The 18,546-nt window shown below is 38.9% G+C and overlaps 3 protein-coding genes across 4 annotated transcripts in view; 2 read left to right on the top strand and 1 right to left on the bottom strand.

The window, feature by feature from the left end:
* ppp3r1a (protein phosphatase 3, regulatory subunit B, alpha a) overlaps positions 1–6,606 on the top strand; it is a 30,565-nt gene extending 23,959 nt beyond the window's left edge. For both annotated transcript variants that reach the window (XM_086258921.1, XM_086258920.1), the window contains 4 exons: positions 693–869; positions 2,067–2,126; positions 2,526–2,710; positions 4,239–6,606. In XM_086258921.1, the coding sequence (XP_086115047.1) occupies positions 693–869; positions 2,067–2,126; positions 2,526–2,710; positions 4,239–4,286 (470 nt within the window). In that variant the 3' untranslated portion in view covers positions 4,287–6,606. The remainder of the gene's footprint in view (positions 1–692; positions 870–2,066; positions 2,127–2,525; positions 2,711–4,238) is intronic.
* On the bottom strand, positions 6,319–10,277 carry pno1 (partner of NOB1 homolog). The gene is made up of 7 exons (XM_086258919.1): positions 9,970–10,277; positions 9,065–9,211; positions 8,870–8,953; positions 8,483–8,543; positions 8,226–8,343; positions 7,649–7,719; positions 6,319–7,034 (listed from the first exon to the last, which is right to left on the bottom strand). Exons 1-7 carry the CDS (start codon positions 10,165–10,167, stop codon positions 6,967–6,969), a joined length of 747 nt encoding a protein of 248 aa, XP_086115045.1. The 5' UTR covers positions 10,168–10,277; the 3' UTR covers positions 6,319–6,966.
* A 179-nt stretch (positions 10,278–10,456) lies between these two features.
* On the top strand, positions 10,457–18,385 carry dnaaf10 (dynein axonemal assembly factor 10). The gene is made up of 8 exons (XM_086258918.1): positions 10,457–10,727; positions 11,697–11,797; positions 12,039–12,169; positions 12,286–12,387; positions 13,222–13,337; positions 13,824–13,958; positions 17,355–17,452; positions 17,547–18,385. The coding sequence occupies exons 1-8, from the start codon at positions 10,542–10,544 to the stop codon at positions 17,752–17,754; spliced, it is 1,077 nt and encodes a 358-aa protein (XP_086115044.1). The 5' UTR covers positions 10,457–10,541; the 3' UTR covers positions 17,755–18,385.
* Positions 18,386–18,546: the final 161 nt, after the last annotated feature.

Here is an 18,546-nt window from a genome sequence, read left to right as displayed (position 1 = left end):
CTCGTCTCTGTGTCGCTCTTCTGATAACTCCTCTGTTACTCCCTCCTCCACTCTTTCTTGTCAGCTCTCATTTCTCTGCCTTTTACTCATTTTTTAAAAAACATCTACATCCATGGCAGTGTTTTCAGAGCAGGAGCAGTTTGCTTCATGTTAGGTTTGCTACCAAATGGAGCTTTGTTTTGTAGTTGCATCTATTTCAGGTATGGCTAGAAAAGAGCAGAACAAATTGTACCATGCTTACTGTGGGTCTGCAGCTAGTAGCAGGTAGTCCAGGCCTCTGCAGGCTAGAAGTAGTGTCCTTGACCTAGTTACAAGTGGTGACCATCAAAATCTATGACTACATTTCATGCGGAGATTTATAATGATATTTATTTGGTAGCATAAATATCCTCTGACTTAGTGTTTTTGTGTGTTTGATTTATTGCTCTTTGTTTGGTTTTGTTTGCTCAGTCTTGGGCTAATGTTGTTGCAGGTGCACAGTGCACTATGCATTTGTCATTGTCACTTTTTAGCTGTTTTTTCCCCTCATGCTCTTGTATAGAACTTGGGCCTGTCAGGCACTTGACACGTGCACACTTGTGGTTGTTTGCTCATAATTTTCATTATCTAACAAGATAGAAAATGCCATCAGCTAAATGTCTTGAAAGACAATGTCTCACCCATGTCTTCTCTTGCTTTTTCTTTTTGTCCAGTCGATGCTGATGAGATTAAGAGGCTAGGGAAGAGGTTTAAGAAACTCGACCTAGATAACTCTGGCTCACTCAGCGTGGAGGAGTTCATGTCGCTGCCAGAGCTGCAACAGAACCCACTGGTGCAAAGGGTTATCGACATATTCGACACAGATGGGAATGGAGAAGTGGACTTTAAAGGTATGCAATGAAGCTGTCTGCTTGTGGGGATTTGACTAACAGTAAAAAAAATTTCTTTACACATTTGTGACTTCAGCAACAAACCTGGTTCTTAAGTGGAAGTTTGCTTTGCTTTCATTCTTCTAGTTTACTCATGGTTTAAGTATTACTCTCATACCTAAACACATGGAATCAATAGATACTGCCTGCTACAGGAGGCCTGGTGTGCAGTGAGCCAAAAAAAGCAACAACATAGGAGGAGACGTGCTGCAAATTCATTTTTGATAGTGACTATTCATATTTCACCATTATGTAAAGCAGTAGCATCCAGGCTTCCTAAAGATATGTGCGAAATAGCCTACAGTACATAGCTTGGGTCAGCCAGTACAATAACTAAGAGTAATACCACTGCAAATATGGCACATATTGTAGTATTTCTTTGAAGAAATACTACAATGTGTGCCATATTATGTGCCACATCTAAAAAAAACAAAACAAGACTGAATAAAGTTCCTTGAATCCAACAAGCTCATTCAGCTCCTCTCCGTCTTGTAGAATCCAGCATCCTGTTCCACTAATAAGACCTGTTGCTGGTTTTCAATGCTAAAACCATTTATTTTATTTTGTTTCCAGTCCATTAAAATATTCTGCCACCTGCTTTTAAGGTCATTTGCATTTCAATGGGGCACAAAGTCCACATTCTGAACACGTCATTCACACATGATGGGGAATTGCCCCTATTGCATAAAGATAAGGATTGCTTTTATTGGTCTGCATGTTTACAAATGTGCCACTATCTTGGAAATTCAGTCATAGTGCAGGCTTAAAAATAGCCCAGGTTCGATATCTGTGGACTTTGCAACCTGGACATTCTTCTGTACAGTAGTAACACTTTCCACAAAAAAAGAAAAAAAAAACCATATATAGAGAGAGAGTTAATGAAAAGAATTATCATCATAAAGTTCAAGTTTAACAAATGAACAGTTCAGAACAGTGTATGTCTTTGTCTATAAATGAGCTCTTCTGTGTTTTGATAATAAACTTGATGTTGTTATGCTTCTGTATTGTGTAAGTTTTTCTTAATATACTATTTAAAGAGCAAATTCCATAAAATCGAGATGTTTCTAAAATGCCATGTTGAAGTCAGGACTGTGTGGGAAGCCTGGTTTAGCTGTAAACCTACAGCACTGATTGCTGTTCTGTTCTCTTTTCTCACAGAGTTTATCGAGGGTGTTTCACAGTTCAGCGTTAAGGGGGACAAAGAGCAGAAGCTTCGATGTAAGTAAAGCTGCTTCTTCGCTTAAGTCACATGTAGCCATGGGTAGTAGAACAAGTTTCTTATCCTCAAGCACATCCATTTGTTTTGTTGCTTTGGGAGTAAAACCAGTCAGGGGCTTTGTCCCCTGTGACTCCCCTCTTCTGTTTGTCTCACGTCACCTTGCTGCTGCAACACAAATTCCCTTGGGGTAGTATGTCCTTTATAGTGCACAGTGTTAACCTTTTGGGTCACCTTTCATGAGCTAGTCAAGTTTTCTTTTTTTTAAAAAGGGAAAAAAACAACCATTTAAATATTAAAGAAGAGTTAAAGACTATATATAATAAAGGCTGATTGGTTTAGACTTCCAACTACCTGTGCTTCTGCTCCCTCCCCTCCCCATGCCACTCCCTGCACCACAGTTGCTTTTAGGATCTATGACATGGACAAGGATGGCTACATCTCCAATGGCGAGCTCTTCCAGGTTCTGAAGATGATGGTAGGCAACAACCTGAAGGACACGCAGCTCCAGCAGATCGTGGACAAGACCATTATCAATGCAGACAAGGACGGAGACGGCAGGATATCCTTTGAAGAGTTCTGTGCAGTAAGTCAAAGCCCTCCTGGGGTATTTTGGGGTGGTGACATTTGTGCTGATGCAGCCTAGTATGTTGGAAGCAAATGTCAAAGGGGCGGAAAACTCTGGAAACACAAACACTTTTTGCTTAGGCTCAACGGCATTGGGTTTCAGTTTCACACTTCCTTGTTGAAATGTGGTGTCAAGGGCTGTAAACATAGCCTGGTGTGTACTTACGGCATTTGTAGGAGGATCTGTGTCATCCAGCAAATTTAAGGTCGGCAGTGATGAGCGTTATTTGGTTTGTAAAAGCGCTGACCCAGATCAATATTCTCATTGCTGTCGTACTGATATGCATAAACTAACTAGAAAGTATGTGGCTGTAATTATCTAATTTAAGATCACAGATGCAAATGAAGTTCTCTCAATACAATTAGTGTCATCTTGTTGAAAAGTGTGATACACCGACTCGTCTGTTGTCGGACCCCAGTGGAAATGGCTTTGCTCTGAGACATATTCTAAAATGAAAGACTCCACTTCCAACTGACAGACATGAGCCCCACATTTGACAGCTATATCTCTGGAGCCATGAACTAAAATGGCTCTGTCCTCGTGGGAGTGTATTTTCAGAGTGGTGCAGGAGAGTATTAGATCAGTTTTTTTTTTTTCTTACCGAAGCAGTGCAGCTCAAACACTTCAAGGTTCAAGGAAAAGGCTCCATGACATGATTTTATTCTTGCTTTGTAGTATTAGCAACACTGTTGTGTAAAAGTAACAACGGAAGAGAAAGTGTGTAAAAATAAGAGAATAAATTTAGTAGATTTTCTCAGGATGCCGTTGATCCCATTGTTACATTTCGGCATTTCCACAGCAGTGTTACAGCGAGAACTTGTTGTTGATGCGGTCACTCATAGTGAAACTGACATGCTTGTTGATGGTTATGTGGTGAATGAAACGTTACCAATATGAAATCACTTTACAATGAGGTGAAGGCCGTATATTCACAGGTAATGTACAGTAATCTGTTTACCCTCTGAACCAACATGTTTATTTTTAGTCAGTTAAAAATACACTGAGTTGTTTTCTCAGTATATAAGGTCATAACAGGTTACCTTTTAATGGCAGTAATAAAAAGATGACAACTTTTTAAAAATAGCAGTACCAAACATTGGTGTTCTTCTATTGTGCAGGTCAAAATGTTTTTAAGGGGCCGTCTTGTTTGGGCATGGGTGCCTTAACCTGAGACGGATTCTGTTGCAGGTCTCTTCCTGGTAAAAGGGAGTTCTTCCTTTCCACTCTTGCCACATGTTGTTCATCAGAGATGATTGATTGTTAGCTTCTTCTCTAATACTTTTGGCTTTTTACTGTTGAACGTAGCACATATCAAAATTTATTCATAAATTTTGCATATAAATATAAAGCTCGGGTGCTGTTGTTGTGAATTGGCACTTTATAAAGAAAACTAAACTATGTGAACTTTAATGCTTACCTCCACAGCACTAACAGCACTCTATTAAAGATTTTCTTTTCTATTCCTTCCTTTCGCACTTTCATCCAGGTGGTTGGTGGCCTCGATATACACAAAAAGATGGTGGTGGATGTGTGAGCGCTCTCCGCTTGCTGAATCCCCCCCTTTGTCCTCGACTCTCGCTTTCTCCACCATCTCTGAAGATCTGCTCAAGACGTCCGGCAAAACGCTCTCTGTGTAAATCAATGGAAGTATTCGCTCTCTTTCTCTCTTTTTTTTTTCTTTCTTTTCTCTCTCTTTCTCTCTCTCTGTGAAGCCACTTTTTAAAACAAAACACAGGCCTCGTGAAGCCAACTTTGAAGTGTTATTGAACTGTAAATCCTCTCAATAACCCGGTCGTAGCACTTTAAGAGACTGAAGGACATCTATTTGTAATTCGCAAGAGCATCTCCGGTTTTGGATGAGGGGGGGGGAAGGGGATGCGGTGAAGAGGCTGGTTGGCTTGTTCATATTTCATCCTTTCATTTTCTTTTTTTCTTTTTGTTAATTGTTATTTTTTATATTTATTTTTTGTTCTTGTTTTTTATAAAGAAGAAAAAAAATACAAGTATATCTATGGTTGTCTCGTGAGGGGAAGTGTGTAGTGTATTAACACTTGACTTGCAGCACAACTAGAAAGTGTAGGGTATGAAGTGCCAACCAGAACATATCCAGAAAACCAGTCCAAGTTATTACCCATCATCACAGCAGTCATTCATGCCAGACAAATGGGCTCGTGACGCTTCCAACTGCTCGACTACGAGTCATATTAGAAGCAAATCAAAATAATTTTTTTTTTTTTTGTTCTCCATTTTAGCTTACGCACGCAGTTTTGCAGACCGGTAAAGCTTCCAGTCACTCCTAGGAAAGCAACTCCAGTTTTATTTTCCTTTCTTTTTTTGTATTAAGAGTGGTAGTTTTATTTATACTTAAGAATGTGTTTATATTGTTGGAGATAATCGTTGTTTCCTGTTATAAAATTATAGATAGAAAAATTAATGCCAAGAAAATGTCTTTTGAAAAATAATTTGTGGCTGCAAACTGATACATGGTTTACTCTTGTGAAGCATTTTGCATAGAGCAGTGTGCATCTTTAAGACAATCTCCAATGCAAAGATTAGCTCTGCACTCACACTGACTAATGAATGATGGTGGAATCATTAGTATTTCAAGACTTTAATGTTAGGAACAGAGGCTGGACGGACTTGGCTTAGAACTGAGAGTGAATAATGGTGAGATTACAATTTGTGCAAGGACATAGCAATTTAAGAGACTTATCTGCAGGCAGCGTGGTTTTTTTTTGTTTTTTTTGTTAACCAGTATGTGTATATTAGGTAATCAAAGTGTGCTCAGCTTATTTAACCGTAAGTGGAGATGGCTTTGCCTCTGCTTAACAATGAGCCCTTCTGAATACGTCTCAGTACAGCACAGGATGGGTCAGTTTTCTTCAGCGCAACACAAACACTTAAAATCTTAACATGTTGGCATAACGAGTGTGCAATGGGTAGACTGTAAATTGTAGTTTTTTTTTTTTTTTTTTCTTTGAACGTGTACATTTCAAAAGTTGGCTTCTTCTCCCACTTTTTTTTCTGTCACAATCAATTCATTTTCTCACCCTCTGACCTACTAACAGGGAGAAAAAACATAACTTCAGCCAGATTTTTATTTTCTAGGGAAAATGCTTCCTACTGCAAACAGCATTGGGATAGCTTTGGTTTTGCTTTTGGAGGTCAACTGCTGGTTTGAACAACAGTTTTCAGTCAAGAGATGTGCATCTGGAGTGCTCTATTTTTCCCCTATCCCAAAGCTCTGCACGGCTTGGGCCTCCCTGTGCTTGCATGACATGGAAGTATATTTTTTGTTGTGCATGTAGATCAATTTTTTGAAATAATCCTCTTGTTTACACATGGATGGTGATGTTAATATATTTAAGAATTTAATGGTATACAATATGGATGTTGCCAAACTTTGGTAAATGTACACATATTATGAGAGGTAATCCAACTGAACTGAACTACATGTAACTTTTTGTATTTTACCCGGGTCAGCGAGATGCTTCGATTCCAGTAAAAGTTGCATATCTGATCCTGTCTCAAACTGCCACACACTGTACTCAGCTTAAAGGGGAAAATTTGATGTTTTTTTTTTTTTTTTTTCCTTTTGTATATAAGTATTTGTTAAATGCAGTTCTGGCTCTCTGTTCTCTGTATAGTTCAGACCGCGCTTTAGTTTGTAAGTGCTACTTTTCTCTGAGGGACTTGGGTTCTTTTTAGTTTGTGTGGGGATATGAGAAGATTTAAGTTTGAGAACCTTTTTTTTTTCCCTTTTTCTGCATGCTGCATCTTATGCTGTGGGACTGTTGGAAACTTGATACTGTATGAAAAATAAAATTTAAATAAACTTTGAAATGTTGAAAGTATTCTATTTGACTGTCCTTTTTTTATTATTATTATTTTAAACCTGACCAAGATGTGACTGACTAGACTTGTATCTTCATTCACCAGGAAAGAAGAGTACACACATGCTTTGTTTAGTTTTTTTTTTTTTTTAAACACATTTGCACAAACACGTACTTTCAGATATCCATATTCCCTTAATGCACGTATCATAATTTTATTAATCATATTTGATACCAGCTGATTCAGAAACCACGAGATTACAGAAGAACCCGAGGTATTAGTCCAAAGGGCAGTGACGGTCTCAACACAGATCCCACATAGGAATTCCACCAGCCAATAGGGGAAGAGAAATACATATGGTAACCAATCAGGCTTCAGGTTTAGAATCTCTCTGCAGTCCTGCTAGCCACCACTCGGATGTTGCCATAGACCTTTGAAGGTGGACTTCCTGTAGGGGCAAAAGGGATTTAAAGGTCACTTCTCAGCACTAATGTGTAAACAAAGAGTTCAATTCCAAATATGGTTAATGCTAGATTCGATGGATTTGCTGTCAGGTGACTGATGCTCTGAACACTGGAAAAGGCTGCACAGCAGTTAAATAGGTTTGTTCAGGACTTGGCTAAACTGTTTGTTCAATGTTTTAGGGTTTTTCTTTAAGCTGACTGTCAGCTTATAAAAAAAAAAAAAAAGTAAGAAATTCGATTTTTGCACTCCTTACGGAAAACATTAAGTGTTATAACAGGTCTTTTTAAACACCTGATTCAGAAAAATGGCTTCATTCCAATGCTTTATTGCCTAGCCTCTTTTAATTTAGGCACTTTTACTGCTGCATTTAAGTATATATCAAAATTGAAATCCATAAAAGGATTCACAGGGGAGTCTTATAATCTAAATTTCAATGTTTAAATGAGTACCTCAAAGTGAATAAATTAGTACTTGTACTTCTCCAGGAGTAACGGTATTTGAGACAGCAGAGTGTCCAACCAGCTCATCCAATAAAGCACCACCTCAATAGCATCAACCACATGATATACTGTGCTATAAAAACAATGCTCGTCTTACCTAAGATCAAGTTGCATATCGCTGTCCGTGCCATCTTGATATTCTGGAAAGATCCTAATACGTGAACTTTTCTGTAGACAGACAAAGCAGAGTGTTCGCAGTTTCAATGAACAATGAATACAAGGCACATAACTAGAAAACATACTGCAGGTATGGATGTATGCGAAAGGTTGTTTATATTGTCTTTAGAGTACCCACAAAAACATCTGCGTGAAGAGGAAAATAGCATTTGTGTGACAAAAACTGTTAGTAAGTAATATATGATAGTATGTTTATGCACTTATTAACAAACCAAATCAGGCCAGTTTATTTTATTTTTTTAAGTTTAATCCCAAAGAAGTAAAGCTCTTCTTTACAGAGTTTCTTTGCAAGATCTGTATTGAACTCCAATACTTATCATGACTAAAACAATGCAAGAGAAAAAATCCCAATCTAAATGTTTGATTAATGCTGCAGTGAAACCGTATCAACTTCAAAAAGGTGGCTAAAGAAAATTAATGAGGGATTAAGAAGCAAATGATGTGAAAAATTAATTAGTAATTTTACTGTAGCATATCAAAATAGTGGATTTACTCACGTGTCTGCAAGCACAATGCGAGTCTTTGTGACATTTTCAATGGTGAATTTGGTTTTTCCTCCCTTCCCTGCTATTCTTCCAATAGCTCTGGATAAGTGGTCTCCCTTCAGAGGTTTCACTGCCAAAACATGGGAGAACAATTAAATAGATCTCGAGAGGTTGAACATTGTATTCTTCATGCAGCAGGGAAAGAGAACTGGTAAGAAATTATGACGACTCTAACAGCAGCCACAAGTGCTACGGAGGTGGAAACTCACCGTCTGTGACATCAAAGCTTTCAAGGAAGAGCTCATCTAATCTAATGAGAGCCAGAGCATCCTGAGGGGAGAGAGTGTGAATGTTACATCACGAGTGACAATCCAGCAAGGCTCAAAATTAACAATAAAATACTGTGACAGCTTCTAAAGATAATTTACACATTTAGACAAAGCAAAAACAACTACAAGTCACTTTATGGAGGCTACTGACAGGGAGGAAACTTTTATTGTATTAACAATAGATTATTTAACTACACTGAGCTGAAGTAAGTTTCAGTCAAGTGTCTCTACCACTGTGCCAAAACTTGACTTTTGGCTTGACAAATACACATTCAGTACAAAAGCAGTCAGGCAGAATTAAAACATGCAGAAAACTCATGTACTTACTTCAACCTGAAATCCAAGAACAAATGCTTTAACAAAATCAGCTGCTCTTTGGAGTGAGGTGATGTCCTGTGTTTCTTTACATGTCTGAAAGAAAGAAGGCATATTAGTCATATCAGAGATGAAATACTGTATATAAGCATTGTAATAAATAGGCTCACCAAATCACCGAAGTCTACATGAACAGGAGAAGCTTACCTTGATTTCAACATTCCTTGTTTTGAGGTTGAATCTAACTTGAAGTTGTAGGTTCTCTACAATAGGAGTGAAAATCTTCAGCCAGTTATCTTTCAGCGGTGTGTATCTGTGAGCTGGAACTGGGATTTTGCGCATCTCATCTGATCCCTTAAAAAAACAAACAAACACAAAGAACATTTCTGATCATACGGTGTAATGTTAGCAAAACTACTCTATGACATTTGGTTAGGATTTATCAGAAAACATCTTTGCTTTGTAACCCGAACTCAAAGCAATGCTGCAACTAATGTAACATGTTTACGATTGTTTAATGTGGTGACTTTTTTTCCACTTAACTGTCTGATCTTTAAATCATCAGGAAACAGTGAAAAAAATGTCATCATAACAGAAACCACTAATCCACAACAGAAGTAGAAAGAGAGATTGCAGAGTACATATAAACAGCAACCCCGGGTTTCTATTGTGCCTGACGGTGCATTTAATTACTGAAACATTCATATGCACGCTTAATTTCAAAGTTTCTAATTAATCCTCTGAGTACTGGACTGATATTAACCACGAGTAATTTATGCGTTTTGTTTTCCTAACTGTATTTTTGCTTTAGTAGACAGTGCTTTAAACAGTCAGAGTACTGTGAAATCATAAGTATTATAATAACAGTCACGACCTAAACACAGTATTTGTTGTGTATTTGAATATTCTACTTGGGCAACCACACTACCACAACAGCAGCTTTATTTAGTGTATTCACATGACTACACCGCGCGTGCGCATAATAGTTAATGGTTTGGTCGGGGAAGCTACTTTGTAAACATGACAAATAACATTAAATGTACAGTTATTGGTATTTATTTGACAAAACCGAGAGAATACACAGAGTCTATATATGCACGTGGTGTAGTTACCCGCAATTTGTCTCCTGAAATGGGCGGAAATTGCGGTCGTTTGCTTGCCACGGGCTCCTCTGTGTCCATGCTCGCTCCATCTTGTTCACGTTTTCGCTTCTGAGACTTTTTTGACTTAACCTTTGTGAAAGAATCGGCGTCATCTTTGTTCTCAATGGGTACTACAGAGTCCGGGACTGGGTTTTTGTCGGTGTCCATCTCGAAAAAAGTTTTTAAAATCAGACTTTGAGTAGAAACCTAAGCAGACTGTGAACGGAGACGCGTGAGCATGTTCTCGTGGGACGAAAAGGACCCAAACAGCCACACCAACGACGCCTGTAGATTGAGAGGTAACAAAATTATTTTATTATAACTATCTATGATGTCTCTAGTTGTCTTTAGAATTGAATGCAAGCTGTCTATATATTTTTGCATATGATTTTTGTACCAATGTACATAGATATTTTATTGAAAGATACGCATTTTGTCAGGCATCTGTTAAGGCAGCCGCTCGCTTAGCTGTACCTAGTTTGTTTTGGAAGAGAGCGACAGTTGTCTAGTTTTTCACGCCGATATCAGTGTTTCTTATAAAAATGTCATCGCCGCTGTCCAAGCCTCAGATTATTACGCATATTCAGAAGAGTTTGAACTATACGGTTTTTGACAGTAAATGGATTCCCTGCAGCGCGAAGTTTGTCTGTCTGGGAAACTTTCCTAGTGGAACCGGAGTGATTCAAATATATGAAGTTCACCAAGGCGAGGCTCAGCTCATAAAGGAGGTACATTAACGTTCTACTCTTGTGGGCCTTTGTTCCTTTCTTTTCTCTCAGATATTTCATACAAACGGCGTACAGAGCTAGCTAGCCCGTCGAAGAGTTCTAGAAAAGTCTGGCAAGGGTGTTTCCATGACAACAATTTGAAGGCAGCCCGTTCATTATTGTTCTACTGTAGATTATCCTATAGTTGGCATACTTTATCCAGATTATACTTAAAAAGCAAATACTACAGCATCACTTGCAACGATTAAAAGATTGCTACGCTGTCACCAGTGTATCGTACTACAAACAAAACTTACTGTTGTAGTTTTGCGCCATGGGATGTGTGCCAGGCATCAAGATACAGATAAAGGAGAGTAAACGTAACAAAACGTGTATAAACATGATTCTTTTATACTTATCTTGCCTGTTTGTTTCAAGTGTAGGTCATTTTGCTGCTAAAGCTTGAATCAAGAGTGCCTACATGATACAGTGCTGTGAAAAAGTATTTGCCCTATTCCCAATTTCTTATGTTCTTGCATATTTGTCACGCATGTTTCAAATGATCAAGCAAATGTTAGTATAAGACAAGAACGTCTTAGTTAAGGTCAGTGTTCATGATTCAATGATAAGAAAGAGGATCGGTAAAAATGGCATCTATGGGAGAGTTCCGTAGTGAAAACCACTGCTGACCAAAATGAACACAAAGGGCCATCTCACGTTAGCAAAAAAAACAAGAAAACAATCAAACATGGTGATGTGATGGTCTGGGGCTGTTTTGCTGCTTTTGGCCTGGACGACTTGAATTAATAGGTTCAACCAGAAAATCCTAAAGGAGAATGCCTGACTGTCAGTTTATGCCCTGAAGCTCAAGCTCACTTGGATTATGAAAATACATTTTCACTGCACTCCTTCCACACTGCTTTTCCATTATATGCTGAATTGTCCCATTCACGAAACTAAACAAACTCTTACCTCTGTGATATGTTTCAGGTAGAGAAACCTAAAGCTATAAAATGTGGAACATTTGGGGCCACGTCTCTTCAGCAAAGACACATAGCAACAGGGGATTTTGATGGAAATCTCAATATATGGTATTGTATACACCAATTGTAACTGTTGTGCCTGTAATAGCAAGAATCAAACTGGGAAAGCAAGGTTTAAATTCTATTTTTAACCAAAAAACACTTGTTGTGTTAATTGTAGATCTTATATTCAAATCCCAAAGACAGTTATAATTGGAATGGAATAGAAAAAATGTAATGGAAATGTTATTTTAAAAATCTGTTACGTCGACATTAGACTTATTCAGTACTGATGTCCTGTGGTTCACAGGAATCTAGAGATCCCGGATGTGCCCGTATATGCTGTAAAGGCCCACAAAGAGATCGTGAATAGTATTGATGGTGTTGGTGGTCTGGGGATTGGTGATGGTGCGCCTGAGATCGTTACTGGAAGCAGAGATGGTAAGAGCATTTAAAAAACAAACAAACTAGATTGTAATTACTTTTCAGTGCAATGATAGTGGGAAAGTAAAGTACACGAAAATAAGACTAGATCCTACATGATTGTATTTTAATAGGTACAGTCAAGGTGTGGGATCCCAGACAGAAGGATTCCCCTGTAGCCAACATGGAGCCAATGGAAGGAGAAACCAAGAGGGACTGCTGGACTGTTGCTTTTGGTTTGTAAAATATTCTTCAGAAACTAAGTTGATAGTGCTGGTGCTTCCCCTACTTCCATGGTGTGCAGAAAAGAACATAAGGTCTGAAGAGGTTAAGGCTCCTGCAATAGTTGTGGTAGTATAAAGGACACTGTTACAGCTTGTGCCCCTTAACAGGGTCCTCACAGAACATTATTTTCTTGAGGACCGAAGTACCAACATCCACAAGTAAAGTTTAAAAACATGCTCTCCACTTTATCTGTATCCACAGAGACAGGACTGTAATGCATTTTTGATAGTGATAAGAACTGATACAGTCATAGGTTATATTAATTCTAAGAAGCAGTAAAAAAATATTTATCATATATTCTATTGTGTACAATTTGAGGGATTTCTTTATACTTAGTAAAGGGGATTATTTCTCTGAATTTTAAACAGCAGAACAAAGCCCAAATTCCAGCTAGTCCCTTGGTCAAAGGTACAATGTCAGGAGAGAGTATTCAAACTCCAGAGAGAAGCACCCTGTTCTGGGTCAGACAAAGGACACTCTGTGAAGCAACAATGCTAACCTATCAGCCACCATAAATAAAGCTGCTGTAATGCACTGCACATAACCGATAAGACATGACAAACAAAACTTTTGTTTTTGTTTGTTTTTCATGTATACTTTTTTAAGAACATCCTGATCCATGCCCTCCAAACACAAAAGGTGCAAACAGATGGTACAGTGGAAAAAAAAAAAGCACATGAGCATGAACACCTATGGAAATGCAGCCATAAACCTATGTTGTGCCTTTGTGTTTGTTTTCAATGATCTTTCCCAGGCTTAAAATATCCTTTACATTTACATTTCAGGTCATGCCTTTAATGATCAGGACCGCTGTGTTTGTGCTGGATATGACAATGGTGACATCAAACTCTTCGATCTGCGGAATATGTCTCTACGGTGGGAAACGAACATTAAAAATGGGGTGAGGTGAAAGAAAAAATTGTCAGTATGTGGCATATATACATTTTCTACTTTTTTTTTATGATTCAACCAAACATGAATCAAAATAGTTAAAGCTAATGCTTTTTTTAAGGGTTGAATTCTTTTGGCACATAATATTTCCTTTGCACAAATAACAGATTTTGAACTATAATGCAGACAAAAACGGTGTGAAATGTGGAGACAGAACTGAAAATGACTTCCCACATCATTTACACTGCACATAAAACAACAGGGCAGTCTGAGGTGAATACTTCCTCACATGCCATAAGCAGTACAAAGAATTGCTCTGATTTTATTACATGGCTGTCTCTTTCATTCAGTTCCTTTTGTGTATAAACCTGCCAGAAGTCATTATGCCAAGTTCAACACATTCTACTGCATGGTAAAATCATTTGTGATGGAGCTTTGCCATGTGGTAAATATCCAGGGAGTGACTCATTTCTATTTTTTTTTTTTTCTTGACTAGGTATGTTGTGTGGAGTTTGACAGGAAAGACATCAACATGAACAAGCTGGTGGCCACTTCACTGGAGGGAAAATTCCACGTTTTTGACATGAGGACCCAGCACCCTACCAAAGGCTTCGCCTCGGTTTCTGAAAAGGTAATTAACCTGGGTGGAGTGACTCAGATGGATGTTTGGCTGCTATGTATGGGGAAAATGTCAAAAGGCTATTAGAACTATTATTGTTATTGTTACATTTGTGTGGTATAGAAAGAAATGGGGGCAAACGGCAATTTGACCGTTTTTATAGCTGGAAGTGTTTGGGGTCATGTTTGTCTAACTACCTTTGTGTAACCGGCCCGAAAAATGAGACTGGGCATGTTAGGGAAGAGATGTGTGGCTTTCTGTGGGAAAACGCTGGAAAAACTACACTTAAACCAGGATTAGTGCACGGCCAGCTTTCCAAGTGTTAGCTAGGCCCAGGAAATCCAGGGGCCTGGCTTTCTAAATATTTGTCCAGTTCTTCTGAGCAATCAACAGTTGGCACACCAGTGTCTCCAACCATGAGTCATAAGGCTCCACCAAGAATTTCAGACTAAAATACAACATGGACTTTACAAGGTTCAAGGTTCTTTATTCGTCACATGCATAGTTATACAAGTATAACGCACAGTGAAATGTAACCTGACATTTCACTGACACGCCCCTCGACTTGTGCAAGGGGGGGGGGGACATTATATATATATATATATATATATATATATATATATATACACACACACACACACACACTCATTAGGTGAATGTGCAGTAGTAGCATGTATGCAGCAAGCAGGTGAATTCTGTACATTAAGTGAATTAAATAAGAATAGACAATCTGACTATTTTACAAAATAGACAAAATGAACATATATAAAATTAAAGGAATTTGAAATGTACATTGTGCCGGTGGGTTTAGAGTGTCTAGAAGAGAGTCCTGTCTCAGTCACTTATAGATGATGTGAGAGGGTGAGGGGGGTTGGTTTAGGGCCCGAATGGCTTGGGGATAGATGCTCCTCTGGAGTCTCTCTGTCCTTGCCCGGATGATGCGGAACCTTCTACCGGATTGCAGAAGTTGGAACAGTGTGTTGCCAGGATGGGACGGGTCCTTCAGTATCTGTGCTGCTTTAGTCCGGCATCTCCTGGTGTAGGTGTCCTGAAGCGGGGGGAGACCAATCCTGCAGCAGCGTTCTGCTGTACAGATCACTCTCTGAAGAGCTTTTTGGTCCTTAACACAGCTGTTCCCAAACCAGGATGTGATGTTCTGTGTGAGGATGCTCTCCACAACGCCTGTATAGAAAATCCTGAGGATCTCAGGAGAGACCCTAAACTTCCTCAGTTGTCGTAGGTGGTACAGGCGCTGCTTAGCCTTCTTGGTCTGGAGCTGAATGTAGGCAGACCATGTCAGGTCTGAGGAGATGTGGACACCGAGATACTTGAAGGACTGCACCCTCTCCACTGGAGCACCATTGATGATAATGGGCTTGTAGTCTCTGTGCTGACTCCTTCTGAAGTCCACCACCAGCTCCTTGGTCTTGCCAAGGTTCAGCTGGAGATGGTTGTCCTGGCACCATGATGCCAGATTCTTCACTTCATCCATGTAGGCCGCCTCATCGTTGTTGGAGATGGCGCCATTAATATCATGGTATTGATGGTTATTATAGTCAAAATTTCAGTCATTTTCAAAGCATCAAGAGCAGCCTCTTTCACGTGGATTCCGAGGTTTTTCTGTTTCGCTTTTTAATGTCCTTTCGTATGTCTAGATATTTTGTGTGTTTTAATGCAAAATATTTTTTGGTGGAGATACTTCGCATATGCAAAACAAAAGCTTTTTCAAATTCAGTTTGTCCAGCTGAAGCAAGGAAAATGAAGCATTTTTGGCAATGGAAGCAAGGGAAAGATGCAATGTCAGAGATCGGACTATTCCACTGATGATATAAATTTAACTTGTGTTTTGAATTTAAGTCTATACCAAAGAAGAGTCAAAACAGGAACCTCTAAAAACAGCACAAGTCACACTTTGTGACTGTTATCAGTCTAAAGTGGTTGAAAGGTTTTCTTTACAGTTAGAGCTGGGCGATATGAGATTTTTTCATATCACGATATGTTTTTTTCATTTCAGGCGATAACGATATCTATCACGATATAAGCCAAATAACTATATTTGTAAGATTTAAATGTGCCGTTGCTCACAAGTAAAATGTGAAATAATGAGCAGCTTGTTTTTAAATATTTATTTCCCATAATAAGTTCAACAGGGTAGATGTACTTAAGGAACATGAGACTTTTTCAGATAAATAAAGGCAAATATTGCAAACTACACAAAAGGCAGCCGCTAAAGCGTTTAAGTTTCAAAATAGAACAAATGAAACAGACTAAATTGTCAATTCCACTTAGAAACAAAATATTAATTCTAAAAATAAATCTTAGTTTGTTTTACAGAAGAACAGACAAAACTGACTAACTTTTGTCAATATCAAATAAACTGAGAACTAAAAGGAAATTCTCAATCTCTCCTTGTTGTATAGCTGAGCTTTTCAAACAGTTTTAACAGTTACTTTAGTCTGACAAAAGCCGAATGACGAATTAGCGCTTCCAGTCAGAGACTGAGGCTACGTCCACACGTACACGGGTATTTTTGAAAACGGAGATTTTCCGTTTTCGTTTTAAAAAATAATCCCGTCCACACGTAAAGGCAGAAATGAAGGAAAACGCTGCTATGAACATGCCAAAGCAGCAGGTGGCGCTAGATTCCTAACCGTGCAGAAATATTGGCCAATCAGAAGTCTAGAAGCCTCGGTGGGAAAAAGTAAACAAAGCTGCGGCATAGAAGCAGACCCGAGTCGTGTGTGTGGAGGGACAGTAACTGTGTGTATATGTAAGCATTTAAACACTGCAGAGAGTAGAATTAACAGTAACAGTATTGTAGAAATTCATTTCACCGAAACAATAACGTGGCGCACAGTGTGACGCATGCACCAGTTTATTGTATTTCCAGACTTGCTTTCGGCACAATTTACAGTGCACGCTACTCTGTTTTTTGTCAGACTTGAAATAGCCGAAATACCTTCACACTACGGAACTTCTATGGCTCTTCCGTTCGACAATCTCTCCGGCATTGGAACCATCATCGGTTTTCTCTTCGGTCACGCTCGGTTGATTTTTCTAGTCGGCACACTCATTTCCTCCATTATGCGCTGGCTCCATTACCCGCTGGCTGCTTCCCAAACAAACACACGTGCAGCTTGGCACTTGTTCTGTACTTAGCAAGTCACGCGACGTGACTGCGGCTGTGATTGGTTCAGCTCTGCGCTACTGAATTTGGATCGGCTGACCTTTTTTTTTCTTTTTTTTTTTTTTTTAAGAGGATAAGAGCGGCGAGGTCTATCGCGATAGCTTAATTTCTCTATCGCGTAAAAGTTATATCGCGATACATATCGTTATCGTTCTATCGCCCAGCTCTATTTACAGTCTTTCGGTACACTTTATGTACTAAACATGACTCTTCTGTTTTAGGCTCATAAGTCGACCATTTGGCAGGTGAGACATTTGCCTCAGAACAGAGACATCTTTATGACCACAGGAGGAGCCGGCAACCTACATCTATGGAAATAGTAAGTAACCAGTCAAGTCAGTCAACAGACACCATGTTCTTTCCTGTAAACTGTAAACTAACCATAATTTTTTGTGTTTTGATGTCATTTCCAGTGAGTATCCTGCTCAGAGATGCAAGAAAGACTCTGATGGTGTTGACGTAGGTGTAGCTGGATCTGTCAACCTCTTACAGAATGTCACTCTGTCTACTCAGCCAATTGCCAGCCTGGACTGGAGCCCAGACAAGCAGGGCCTGTGTGTGTGTTCGGGTTTTGACCAGTCTGTCCGTGTACTTATTGTCACTAAACTCAACATAGTTTAACAACTGCACTGCATAAAAGACTTTTTGTGATCTGTGCAGCCTAATATGGGAAAAACAAAAAACAAACAAGTATCTGTAGTGCTGCACCACCCGTGTGTAAGTCACAGGCTTAATGATGAGTAGTCTTTTAGTAGAAGACACCAATTTTCTACTGCAAGTCCTGGAGACTGCTCATGTCCATTTCAATCAATACTCCTTTAAAAAGTATTTTAGATTAACTGGGAAACTTGAGTTTGGCCATTTCTTCCCCCTATGTTAAATGATATCCCTAAAAAATGTGTATTGTCTGGCTGAGCCCTGCAGATGATATTATCCTTTACTGCAGAGAAGTATCCCTGTAACGCAATTATACATTTCCTGTAAAGTCTCTATGTGGATGGAAAAATAACTGTAGCCTCTGGCTTGGAATTACTGTGGGATCAAGATTTATTTTCTCTCATCAATTTCTGTTTTTGTAGGAGGAAACTGAAACGTTTTCCGTTGTTGCACTGTCAGTGAACATTGTTGTAGTTCACTTTTGTCTATTGTTTAAGTTGTGGCTTTTGACATGACATTTTTAAGAGGTGTTTTTCCTAATTAAATCTGTATTTGAATAAAAAAAAAAAGATTTCTCAGTTGCTTTAACCAAATACAAATGGCTTATTTCATACTGCAGTAGTAATTGTAGTCAAGATAAGTAGTTTTGTTTATGAACACACAAAGGCCCAAACACAGTTGCACATCACCCCTTTGATTTGCATGCTACTATAAGTGTTAGTGTGTCCCATTTCTTTTGAGGACAACATTAATGGT

This window comes from Aulonocara sp. 'chitande type north' Nkhata Bay, linkage group LG13 (assembly GCF_057382095.1).
Source record: "Aulonocara sp. 'chitande type north' Nkhata Bay isolate Kocher_YH1m ecotype deep benthic linkage group LG13, A_spYH_male_GT1.1, whole genome shotgun sequence".
NCBI lineage: Eukaryota > Metazoa > Chordata > Actinopteri > Cichliformes > Cichlidae > Aulonocara > Aulonocara sp. 'chitande type north' Nkhata Bay.
The sequence above is the reverse complement of the archived record's forward strand: the minus strand, read 5'-3'. Positions and strand labels throughout refer to the sequence as shown.